The 12,565-nt window shown below is 50.5% G+C and overlaps 1 protein-coding gene across 1 annotated transcript; it reads right to left on the reverse strand.

Moving 5' to 3' along the window:
* Nucleotides 1-3,389: 3,389 nt before the first annotated feature.
* On the reverse strand, nt 3,390-6,545 carry LOC101009114 (uncharacterized protein C5orf60-like). Its single transcript, XM_009214791.4, has 4 exons — nt 6,300-6,545; nt 5,521-5,578; nt 4,960-5,020; nt 3,390-4,731 (listed from the first exon to the last, which is right to left on the reverse strand). Exons 1-4 carry the CDS (start codon nt 6,480-6,482, stop codon nt 4,011-4,013), a joined length of 1,023 nt encoding a protein of 340 aa, XP_009213055.1. The 5' UTR covers nt 6,483-6,545; the 3' UTR covers nt 3,390-4,010.
* Nucleotides 6,546-12,565: the final 6,020 nt, after the last annotated feature.

Below are 12,565 nucleotides of genomic sequence, written 5' to 3' on the forward strand. Positions count from 1 at the left end.
CTGCAGATGTCTTTACTGTGAATGAGGGAGAGAAACGCTAAAGCACAGAAATGCTCAGAACCAAAGAGCTGGATCACTCACGCTTCTGGAAAAGACATTAGCATCTTCTCATTGCTCATCTACTGTGCCTGGCACAGCCTTCTTTTCTTTTTTTTTTTTTTTTTTGAGATGGAGTCTTGCTCAGTTGCCCAGGCTGGAGTGCGGTGGCGCGATCTCGGCTCACTGCAAGCTCCGCCTCCCGGGTTCTCGCCATTCTCCTGCCTCAGCCTCCCAAGTAGCTGGGACTACAGGCGCCTGCCACTACACCCGGCTAGTGTTTTGTATTTTTAGTAGAGACGGGGTTTCACCGTGTTAGCCAGGATGGTCTCGATCTCCTGACCTCGTGATCCACTCGTCTCGGCCTCCCAAAGTGCTGGGATTACAGGCGTGAGCCACCACGCCCAGCCGGCACAGCCTTATTTTCCAGCTTTCTGAATGTGAGTTCCATCCATATCGTTTGCATAGCTGTGGTACTGGGCTGTAGAGAGCTTGGGATGCGTGTCCATGAGGAAATGGGCTGTTCTGGTTATTATAAAATGGCCAAGGGAGGGCACCATGGCACACCTCTGAGTAACCCAGGACACTCCTGTTTGGGGAATGCAAACCATCCATATGGCAGGGGCAAATTATAAAGATTGATCCTGTTACAAGAATGGTTTCAAATCTGACCAACCTCATGGCATACATTGGGGAAGCAATTGTGAAACCCCTTGATTGTCTGAATCTGGACATGCTGTACTGTGCCAGTGGTTTGAGTGTGACAGAAAATGTAGCTGTGTCTACTGGGAAAGACTGGGGAAATTTCTTCCTGTGGAGTTCTTTATAAAGCAAAAGTGCATGAAACTGTCAGTAATATTGTCATCTATAAAGGGAAATTACTCTTAGAGGCTAATATTGCACGATGACTACTTTTTTTTTTGCCTATTTGGAAAAGATCTTTATCTCTTGGGATATTAAGAAGTCAACATATAATTGCCACCCTATACACTGTGTTCTGGAGTGCCTAATTTATTGAAGTGTGAAACCTGTTTTAAATAAAAATCTGTTTCAAAACCAAGGCCAGACATGGTGGCTCATGCCTATAATCCCACACTCTGGGAGGCTGAGGTGGAAGGATCTCTTGAGGCCAGGAGTTCAAGACTAACCTGGGCAACACAATCTCCACCAAAAAAAAAAATTTAGCAATTAGTCAGACCTGGTGGCACATACCTGTTGGTCCCAGCTACTTGGGAGACTGAGGCAGGAGGATCGTTTGAGCCCAAGAGGTCAAGGCTACAATGAGCTGTGACGCACCACTGCACTCCAGCCTGGGTATGAGGCCCTGTCTCCAAAAAAAAAAGAAGTCTGGAAACATTGACAGTATTTTTGTAATAGATTGAACCCACTTGTTTAGTTCTTCTGGGGTAAAGGCATAAGTTTACACCCTGGAAGTTGGACACATAAATTATCTGCAGCAATATATGGTGGACGCAGGTGCAGCGGATGATGGGAACGTTGCTTTAATGCACACTGTGCATTGCAGTTTTGCACAACCTAGTGAGGGACAGCACATTAAACATGTCATAACAATAAACTATTATGGACAGTTGTCTGTTTTCAGACATTGTGGCTACCCCAAACAACTTTAAGTCAAAAGACATGATCATTTAGTTTAACCCTGTTTTAAAAGTCAGTTTAAAAAGGGTACACTACTCTGTAATGCATTTTCTGTATGGAAATCTTTCCTAGTTGGTCCATTGTTCGATGATTAAACATCTGTTGCACTGTAAAAAGAATACAAGCCAATAGTGTACTAGAGGATACTCACTATTTCATCATTTTGTGATTCAATGACATTAAAGGGAGTAAAGTAGAAAATATAATAGGTATAAGTGTGTAATTGTAAGGAATAGGAGGGAAGTTCTTCTTGGAACAAATTGGCTTCAAGGGCCCTCGTGTTGACTTTGCTCCTTTTGAAGAAAGGAGTGTGATGCTTTCACCCTGAGGGATAATCTAAGAGACTTCACTAGTGACATATGCTTAACAGATGATATTAAAGCAGACTTTAACAAGCCAAAGACAATGTGTTACTTATGAGCAGCAAGAAATATACAGTCTCACTCAGAAAGTGCTGGGCATGTAAGTAGTGAGGCCTTTCATTATTCTAATACACATGTTGACTAAATGGACACTTTCTTCAACTCAGATATTAAGACGCCTCTTCCCAGTAGTTTGAATGGGCTGTGTATCTATGTCAAGCGTACATTCAGTGAGAAATTTACTAAGATTCCAAATATCTGAAGTATCACATCCTTTAACCCTTTACTGAATATAAAATGAAGCCTGACCTCCAAGAGTCTTGGAAAAATGTGCATTTCTTAGGATTATTTAAAAAATGAATCCTTTGGCCGGGCATGGTGGCTCATGCCTGTAATCCCAGCACTTTGGGAGGCCAAGGCAGGCGGATCACAAGGTCAGTAATCCCAGGTACTTGGGAGGCTGAGGCAGGAGAATCGCTTGAACCCAGGAGGCGGAGTTTGCAGTGAGCCGAGATCGTGCCACTGCACTCCAGTTTGGGTGACAGAGTGAGACTCTGTCTCCAAAAAAAAAAAAAAAGAATCCTTCTAGGTGGTTCATCAGCTTAAGCCATGTTGGCTAAACATGAAGACTTTGTCAAATCTTGGAAACATGGATAATATCATTTGAAGGTATTACATTTTAAGGAATAAAGTAATACTAAAATTAGGATTATTTTGCCATAGTATAAAATAGAAATACTGCCATACATTTGACTCATTTATATGACTGAAAATCATATATTTTCAGATTGTTGCTTCATTTTAAAAACCAGACCTCACAAATCTGACACAAGTTATGTGCAAAATAATGTGCCAGTTACACAGCCCCTGGAGGCCAGTGTGAGTCCACATGCCTCTGGTGGTTTATTTCTAGAGTCCATTTGCTATGGGTCTTTATCATGTTTCCAAAATAAGGAAGTCACCCATCTCTAGTTCAGGCCTTGTTGCCAATGAAATTTTAAAATACGATATTGATAGCATTTGACTAGACAATAACTAAAATTGGACAAAGGAGATATTTTACTCTCATTGGAGGTTGGCAGCATTTTATTCAGGTTTAAAATTTATGATTCAGCCGGGTGCGGTGGCTCAGGCCTATAATCCCAGCACTTTTGAGAGGCTAAAGCAGGCGGATATCTTAAGGTCAGGAGTTCAAGACAAGCCTACCAACATGGTGAAACCCTCTCTCGACTAAAATTATAAAAATTAGCTGGGTGTGGTGGCACATGCCTGTAATCCCAGCTACTTGGGAAGCTGAGGCAGGAGAATGACTTGAATCTGGGAGGTGGAAGTGAACCGAGATGGTGCCACTGCACTCCAGCCTGAGCAACAGAGAATCCATTAAAAAAAAAAAAAAAAAAATTATGATTATCTGAACTGTGGGTCAGGGAACCGTAGAGAACAGAAGTTTGCAGGTCTACACATGGAATCTGCAGTTCTGTTAGGAGAGAATGGCAGTGCAAAAGAGCAACAATTCCTGAGCATCTTCCCTGCAACGTTGACAATGACCCAAAGTTTCTGGGTTGTCCGGTGAGGGGCACAGCTGATGTTATCCCTCCTGTGCTGGCAGTTTTCTAAGTGAGTTCAGATCTTCTAGGAAGGAAGAATAGACATGAGGTCTCTGTGGGAGATCTTTGCAGTGGGAGGTCTCTGAGGGGGCCAAGCCTCCCAAGGAGATTTACGGGCTCCATCTCCGCCTCTCCCAATCCATTAGAACACGCGTTTCCAGCATCTGTGGGGTGCCTGGATGAGGGGATGTGCCTCCAAGTTGTCCTCAAGAGATTCCCAATTGTTTGTGGATGTTGGATGTGCTGTGTCCATGGATTTTGGTGTCTTGTGCGTCCAGCAGCATTGACACATCCAAGCTGAGGAAAGTGGGACCCCTGCCTCCAGCTGCCTGCATGTGGGGTCTCCCTAGAAGGAAGCGTTTAGTGGCTGGGTGGGAAGATTAGGGTGCTCGAATGGGTACTGTGTGGAGGTGCAGAGGCACCAGGCTCTAGCACACTCCTGCCTCCCGGAGAGGCCCAGGTCAGGATCACTGCAGCGACCAATGCCTTGGATCACTCGAGGGCTAGAAGGCACCCACCAACTGTGTAGACAGGAGCACTCAGGGGTGTTGCACATTGGGCATATTGTCACATCAGTTTTGGAATCAGCCTGCATGGAGTCAGTCCAGGACACCCAGCCAGGATTCCGTCGTCGGGGAGGGGAATGCCCACGTGGCTTGTATGAAGGACACTCCAGGGGACGCAAGGGCTGTGGTCGCTGGGAGGAGCTCAGGGATGACAGAGACCCCAAGGATTCTACGGAGGTGGTCGGGTTTGGTGATAGGGTGCTGGCAGATGGCCGGTGTGAAGGGTGCTTCAGGGGATGCAAAGGCTCTGGTGGCTTGGAGGAGCTCAGGGATGACAGAGACTCAAAGGATCCTACGGAGGTCTTTGGGACTGATGAGGGCATGGAGGCCAGAGGAGCCGGGGGAGCCCGTGGGGACACATGGAAGCTGGTGGGAGAAGCTTTCCCATGCCCCCCACATGGCCGGTGGTTCCTAGCAGGTGCTTGTTTGTACGCTGGCCCCAGGTGGTCTTGGCATGGAAGGTGATGGGAGCTGCCCTCCCTAGGGAGCTCCTTCAGGCACCTGCAGGAGACAGGAGCACAGACTGCAGCTGGGAGCACTGGACACCTATGGTCCAGGCCCCTCCAGGGCTCCCCATGCTGATTTCACAAAGCTCTGCCTACCCCTGCCCCAGGGCTTTAGTGACATCACGGCTGTGATCTCCCCTCCCAGATCAGCCCCAGGCCCTGGGGCAGCATCCTAGGCCCTGGTAGGAAGAAGGACATGGGAGAGAAGGGGAAAGAGCCTCACTTTTTCAGCAGGAAAGCGTAGACCTCAAGGTTCTCCACTTCTTTCAAGAGAATTCTGTAATCTGGAAAGCAGGAGATGGGTTATGGTGGTGAGGGAGGGAACTGGGATTTATAGGAGGCTGAGTTCGTGTACCCGTAGGAGAGATGCCAGGATCAGGGATTAGACTCTGGAGTCCCAGCATCCCTGTCCAAGGCCACGTGACCCCAAAGTGATAGCCAGGTGCCCAGGGGCAGCACTTTGTCATTTACAAAGTACTTCTTGAGTCTCAAAGAGGACTCAGCCATGTTAAACAGCTGCCCATATGGACCTGGAGCCCCTCCTGCAGGTCCACACAGTCACTGGTCCCCTTCGCCACACAGTCCCCTCCTGGGCAATACCCACTCCCTGGACCCCATGACTTCATCCCGGCAGGGAATCGGAGATGGATCCCGGGTTCCAATTGCCCTAGCAGGAGCTTCCCCATCAGGCCTCTGCAAATGACTTCCTAGGAGACTTGGTGCTTGTTCCTAGGAACAGGGGAAGCTGTGATCTCTGGGGCTTCGGGGACCCTCAGAGCCTTACCTTTCGAAGTGATATACCTATTTCTGATCCTTATCCATTCCCCCACTTCAGCTCGATTCTGAGAGACAAGAAAGAGTGAGGGTGCAGGCCAGGTCTCAGTCTCCTGTCCCCACAGCTGCGGACCCACAGTGCTCGTGAATGACACACTTTCTCCACTCAGCTCACGGAGCCCTGTGTGCTTCTCTTTCCTTTCACTCGTTTCTGAAGTGCATAATAACCTTTTCTGGTTTCTTTCTTTGAAAAGCACGGAGGGGTTTTCTATGTGAGGCCCACCCTGGGCGTCCTCAGTCCCTGTTCCGCTGCTTGTGAAACACACACACTTGGGTCTGCAGGTGCCTCTGAGCTGGCAGGGAGGATTCTGCTTCCGAGGAGGCCAGAGGCGACTCCAGTCTCAGGCAGGAGCTCTCAGGGGCTCAGCACAGCCCCAGAGCACCACACACAGAGGCTGGGACCCGAGGCACCTGCCCGGGAAGGCGGCTGATGAGCCCGGGCTCAGGGCCTGTCCTCCCACAAAGACCTCACCCCTCTCACGACCGGGTCCTCGCCGCTGAGTCCCGGGGTTTGTTTTTGCTGTGATGCCTCCCGTGCACCCCCACAGATGGTCTGGGAGCTGGGGATGGAAATCCTATGCCCACTCCAACCCCTGCCTGCCCTGCCGTCCCTAGAGGGATGATGAGATTTCCCATCACAGGAGCGCCTCTGGTTGATTTGGAAAAGTGGAAAAGAGAGCAGGAAAAACAGAATCATTCTCTGCTGGGTGTGGGCTGAGGGCTCCTTACATTCTTGCTGTTCTCCTCTCTGGGAGGCCCTGAGGACGGCTCCCTGGGGGTAAAGTAGGGGCGTAAGATGATCAGGAACATCAGGCTAAACGCAACGAAGAGGATGAAATGGATCATCTCAGGAATGGGGCTCCAGCACAGCTCTGTGTCAAGAACACTGTTCAGAGGAAAGAGAATAGCCATGTCAACTGCACAGCTGCCCTCAGTCTACTGAGCCCCGGGCGTCCCCTCTGGGACTATTTATTGGGGCCCAGGCCCACATCACAGAGCTGGGGCCTCCCCGTCACAAAGGGCTCCTAAGGGTGGGGTGGGCAGTGGGAGGAGGAGACTGAGGTCCAGCCCCACCCACCACCACCCACCCCTGCAGTTCCCTTCACCCTCCTGGTCTTCTACATTCCTCCTTCCCATTCCACCTGCTCAACCTGTCAGAGACAGACCTGGTCTGTTTTCCATCCTGTCACCCTGGCACACAGATGGTACCTGGTTCCTTGGAGATCTGCTCAGGCTCCCTCAATTTCACAGTTTTTGAGGATCTGGATTTGTCCCTGAAATTCCTGTTATTTCCAGGGATTATTGCTCTAGCGTCTCCTCTACCTGCTCACTGCAACCTCTGCCTCCCAGGTTCAAGCAATTCTCTACCTCAGCCTCCCGAGTAGCTGGAATTATAAGCACCTGCCACCACACCTGGCTAATTTTTTTTTATTTTTAGTGGAGATGGGGTTTCACCATCTTGGCCAGGCTGGTCTCGAACTCCTGACCTCGTGATCTACCCGCCTCACCCTCCCAGGGTGCTTGGGATTACAGGCGTGAGCCTTCTGTGCCTGGCCTCAAAAATGTTTTTCTAGGGCTTTGGCTAAGCATATGAAGATAAGTGATGCCCAATTCAGGTTTTGCCAAATAGCACGACTCTTTTCAGCGGCTACAAATTCCAGTGGCTCTGGCAGAATGAATATCAACCTAGGTCAATTCCTCATAACAAGAACCCACAAATTTGTCAGTCCACTTCATGTCTCAACTATAAGATAATAGCAGGCAAGATGCACGTTCCTGACGGGCACAGGTTGTTTATATGGTGATTCTTCTTTGAGTTGGTGTTTTCTCCCTTTCTTCCCTCCCTCCCTGCCTCCCTTTCCTCCCCTCCCCTCCACCTAATAGAGGGCCCACGTCTTCACAGGGTGCTCACCTCTAACTGTCGCCAGCATTAGAAAAGGAAGTCAGGGCCAGGTGCAGGGGCTCACGCCTGTAATCCCAGCACTTTGGGAAGCCAAGGCAGGAGGATCACGAGGTCAGGAGATCGAGACCATCCTGGCTAACCCGGTGAATCCCGGTCTCTACTAAAAAATACAAAAATATTAGCTGGGCATGGTGGCAGGCGCCTGTAGTCCCAGCTACTCTGGAGGCTGAAGCAGGAGAATGGCGTGAACCCGGGAGGCAGAGCTTGCAGTGAGCCAATATTGCGCCACTGCACTCCAACCTGGGCGATGACAGAGCTAGACTCTGTCTCAGAAAAACAAATAAATAAATAAAAATAAAATAAAACGAGGAAGTCAGAAAGCTAAGCAAGGCCTGGATCAGGAGAGCTCTTTATTCTAATGATGAGAAACCACCACAGGGCTCTGGGAAGGGAAGTGGCATGGTCTGATTTACCTATTTTTAAAAACCCATGTAAAGATTATGGGGGAGAGCAGGGGCAAGAGTAGAAGCAGAGATGCCAGGTAGGAAGCAGTTACAAGAATCCAGATAGGTATGGTTGCAGGTTGCTTGGACTCGGGTGGTAATACTGCACAGGTTCGGGATACATTTTGAAGATAAAAGCCAGCTGGTCTTGCTCATGTGGACACTGAGAGAAACTGGGGCCAGGGAACTGGGTAAATTGCAGGGTGGGTGGGGAAGAGGGGGAAGGATGCTACTTTGACTGAGATGGAAACACTGGGGGAGGAGTTGGGTGTGAGTCGTGTGGGGGCTTCAGAAATCTTTTGACCTTTAATGTAAGACGGCCTTAGACATACCAGTGGCACTAGAAGCTGCGGAAGCATGGGAACAATCTAGAAATTGGCCAAGAGCTTTGGCTAGAAATTTAAATGTGGGAATCATCAGTTTATAGGTGTCACTGATATATTTAAAACCATGGACCACGGACCGGGTGTGGTGGCTCACACCTGTAATCCTAGCTCTTTGGGAGGCCGAGTCGGGCAGATCACTTGAGGTCTGGAGTTCAATACCAGCCTGGCCAACATGGTGAAACCCCGTCTCTTCTAAAAATACAAAAATTAGCTGAGTGTGGTGGCATGCACCTGTAATCCCAGCTACTCAGGAGGCTGAGGCAAGAGAATCACTTGAACCCGGGAGGCCGAGGTTGCAGGGCACCGAGATTACGCCACTACACTCCAGCCTGGGTGAGAGACTCTGTCTCAAAAAAAAAAAAAAGTGACTGAGAACTCAAAAAGTGGGGAGAGCGGGAGCAGGGGAAGGGCTGAAAAACTACCTGTTAGATACTGTGTTCACTATTTAAGTGACAGGTTCACTAGAAGCCCAAACCTCAGTACCACACAGTTTATCCATGTAACAACCCTGCACGTGTACCTACTGAATCTAAAATTTTTTTAAGGCCGGGTGCGGTGGCTCAAGCCTGTAATCCCAGCACTTTGGGAGGCCGAGATGGGTGGATCACGAGGTCAGCAGATAGAGACCATCCTGGCTAATACGGTGAAACCCTGTCTCTACTAAAAAAAATACAAAAAAACTAGCCGGGCAAGGTGGCGGGTACCTGTAGACCCAGCTACTCGGGAGGCTGAGGCAGGAGAATGGCGTGAACCCGGGAGGCGGAGCTTGCAGTGAGCCCAGATCGCGCCACTGCACTCCAGCCTGGGCAACAGAGCGAGACTCTGTCTCAAAAAAAAAAAAAAATTTTTTTAAAAAGCAATAAGCCATGTTAATAGCAGATACCCTTGGTGTGATGTGATGAGAATGACATTTTCCCTGCAGGCTTCCTCCCCGTGACACAGGCGCCACACTGGCCATCTTTATAGCCCCGACCCTGGACAGTATTGAGCCCCTGAGCCCCCAGCACTTGTGTGTACAGCTTCCGTCCCCCTGCCCCACCTCACCCAGCTGGCTCTACCTTATTTTGACCTCATAGCTGAGCACCGTGCTGGGAGGTGGCCGTGGTACAGCCTGTAAGTAGGGCTGTAAATAGTCCAGCCCCATTACCACATGCTGGTCCAGCCAGCTGGCTGCAGGTGAGTTGTTTCTAGAACCAGAGTTTATAAAATGAGAAAAATAGAAGGGACAGAACAGTGTGTTCCCAGAACACACCTGCAGCTCCCACAGGCTGGGGTTGGGGTCTGGGTCCCGGCTCTGCTGGCTCGGTCACCTCGTTTCTCCTCAAGTTCCTTCTGTGGGACTGGGTGCTGTTTCTACCAAACCGTCTGCTCTCCAGTCCCATAGGGTGTTGCTTTCAGTTATCCTATGGCCTCTCCTCCTAGGCTTTGAAACTGATTCATTGTTTTTTTTTGTTTTTTTTTTTTCGTTTTGTTTTGTTTTGTTTTGAGACGGAGTCTCGCTCTGTCGCCCAGGCTGGAGTGCAGTGGCCGGATCTCAGCTCACTGCAAGCTCCATCTCCCAGGTTTACGCCATTCTCCTGCCTCAGCCTCCCGAGTAGCTGGGACTACAGGCGCCCGCCACCTCGCCTGGCTAGTTTTTTGTATTTTTTAGTAGAGACGGGGTTTCACCGTGTTAGCCAGGATGGTCTCGATCTCCTGACCTCATGATCCGCCCGTCTCAGCCTCCCAAAGTGTTGGGATTACAGGCTTGAGCCATCGTGCTCGGCCGATTCATTGTTCTTTTGCTGTATTTTTCCTTGTAGGTTTCAGAATTCTCTATTTATTTATGATAATTTGGGAAGGATCCTGGGAGAGTGAAAATAAATGAAGTGCTCAATCTGCCAAGTTTCACTGGAGGCTCCACTGATCTTTCTACCATGCTCAAATGCCTGCAGGAAATCTGAGGAATCATCTTTCCTACCCTAAGACCCTGGGACTTAGCCCTGGCCCTGAGCCCCTGGCAGACATAAACTAATCAGCAAATGTGCAGGAAAAATGCAGAGCGGCAAGATCAAAGTCAGATTCCCACTCTCCCTAAAGGCCTGGATTCCCCTGGAAACCCACGTCCCCACTGCCTGGAAGGAGGGATGAGGACCCAAAGGAGTGGCTCTGGGCATCAGCTGGTCCAGGCAGGAGGCAGTTCCCCATGTCCCATCTTTCCAGCGCCCAAGGGAGCCTCTCGGGGGAGTCTCATCACCTCCCCTCACCATCACAAAGCAGCCTGCTCCTGGTCTGTATCCAAACACCCCTGGGGGCGGCCGTCCTGGGTGTGCTCCCCTTGCCCTGATGGCTCCTAGAACTCCATAAGGAGAGGCTCGCCAGGGTCACCCAGACAGTCCCTGACCCCACATTGTCCTGACACACAAGGCTTCACCCAGGAGGAAATAGGAAAAGGGAGTGAATCCCACAGGGTCCCCTCACAAAAGGAAAGCTACATGTTGTCACTTGCACGCAAGATGGGCTATGAGGCTGGAGAAAAACTCCCAGGGTCAACGCCTCCTGGAGTCTTTTTTTTTTTTTTGGAGATGGAGTCTTGCTCTGTCGCCCAGGCTGGAGTGCAGCGGCGCAATCTTGGCTCACTGCAACCTCCACCTCCCTGATTCAAGCGATTCTCCTTCATCAGCTTCTGGAGTAGCTGGGATTATAAGTGCCCACCACCACACCCAGCTAATTTTTCATATTTTTAGTAGAGATGGGGTTTCACCATGTTGGCCAGGCTGCCCTTGAACTCCTGACCTCAGGTGATCTGCCTGCCCTGGCCTCCCAAAGTGCTGGGATTACAGGTGTGAGCCACTGCATCTGGCCACCTCCTGAAGTCTTTGCTGTACAGGGCTCTGTCCTTTTGTGGAGCCAGGAGGGTGGGATTCTGCCCTCATCTGCTGGCCAGTGCTCCCACCTCATTTTACCCAGGGGAAAGCCCAGCCAGGAGAGGCTGGCCTGTTATGCACCCACCACTTGAGGGCCTGTGGGAGGTAGTCACGCCCTCCTGGCCAGATTGAGTGCCTTTGCTTTGCAGTCCACTAATTCAAGTGTTAATCCCTCCCTCACCACCATAACCCATCTCCTGCTTTCCAGCTTGTAGAAGTCTCTTGAAAGAACTGGAGAACGCTAAGGACCACACTCTCCTGCTGGAAAAGTGAAGCTCTTTCCCCTTCTCTCCCATGTCATCCTTCCTACCAGGACCTAGGATGCCACCCCAGGGCCTGGGGCTGATCTGAGAGGGGAGATCACAGCTGTGATGTCGCTAAAGCTGTGGGGCAGGGGTAGGCAGAGCTTTGTGAAGTCAGCGTGGGGAGCCGTGGAGGGGCCTGGACCACAGGTGCCCAGTGCTCCTGGCAGCAGCCTGTGCTCCTGTCTCCTGCAGGCTCCTGAGGAAGCTCTCTAGGGAGGGCAGCTCCCATCACCTTCCACGCGAAGACCGCCCGGGGCCAGTTTACAAACGAGCACCTGCCAGGAACCACTGGCCACGTGGGGGACGTGGGAAAGCTTCTCCCACCAGCTTCCATGTGTCCCCACGGGCTCCCCCGGCTCCTCTGGCCTCCATGCCATCATCAGTCCCGAAGACCTCCGTAGGGTCCTTTGGGTCTCTATCATCCATCCATGAGCTCTTCCCAGACACCAGAGCCTTTGTGTCCCCTGGAGCATCCTTCACAACGGCCACATGCGAGCACCCTATCACCAAACCCAGAATGATTTCTCTCCTACCTGGCTTTTGTGTTCTGCTCAGGTCTTTGATGGATTGTAGGGGCCACCCACAATGGGGAGGGCCGTCTGCTTTGCAATCCACTGGTTCAAGTGTTAACCTCACCTAGAACTCCCTCACACACACCTAGAATAATGTTTGGCCAAATGTCTGCCCTCTGTGGGCCAGTTATGCAGACCCATGAAATTAACCATCACAGGCTCTGAGACTCCCGGCCCAAGAGGCCCACGCCCTCTAGCTTCTGCTTATGTGTCCCAGGGGTCCCTGGGGACAGTCTGTGGCCTGGATGGGGATGGGGCCACTCAGCAGCGTGTCCCCGGTCATGTCCTTCACACCTGAGCCTCCCTCCTCCTCTGTAAGTGGGCTCTGTTCTGTACATTTATGGTTCTCGTTTTTATTGATCTATGAGAATTATTTCTACCACTTAATTTTTTGTTCTGGCTTTTCTGAACTTCTATTTT

The sequence above is a fragment of the Papio anubis genome, chromosome 11, assembly GCF_008728515.1.
Source record: "Papio anubis isolate 15944 chromosome 11, Panubis1.0, whole genome shotgun sequence".
Taxonomy (NCBI): Eukaryota; Metazoa; Chordata; class Mammalia; order Primates; family Cercopithecidae; genus Papio; species Papio anubis.

What these genes read in the sequence shown, in the direction of transcription:
- LOC101009114 (XM_009214791.4), bottom strand. Translation starts at nt 6,482, where the DNA reads ATGGCTATTCTCTTTCCTCTGAACAGTGTTCTTGACACAGAGCTGTGC. An exon ending in GAGAGGAGAACAGCAAGAAT is followed by an intron (nt 5,579 to 6,299) that starts GTAAGGAGCCCT and finishes CTTGTCTCTCAG; the next exon opens with AATCGAGCTGAAGTGGGGGA. An exon ending in TAGGTATATCACTTCGAAAG is followed by an intron (nt 5,021 to 5,520) that starts GTAAGGCTCTGA and finishes CCTGCTTTCCAG; the next exon opens with ATTACAGAATTCTCTTGAAA.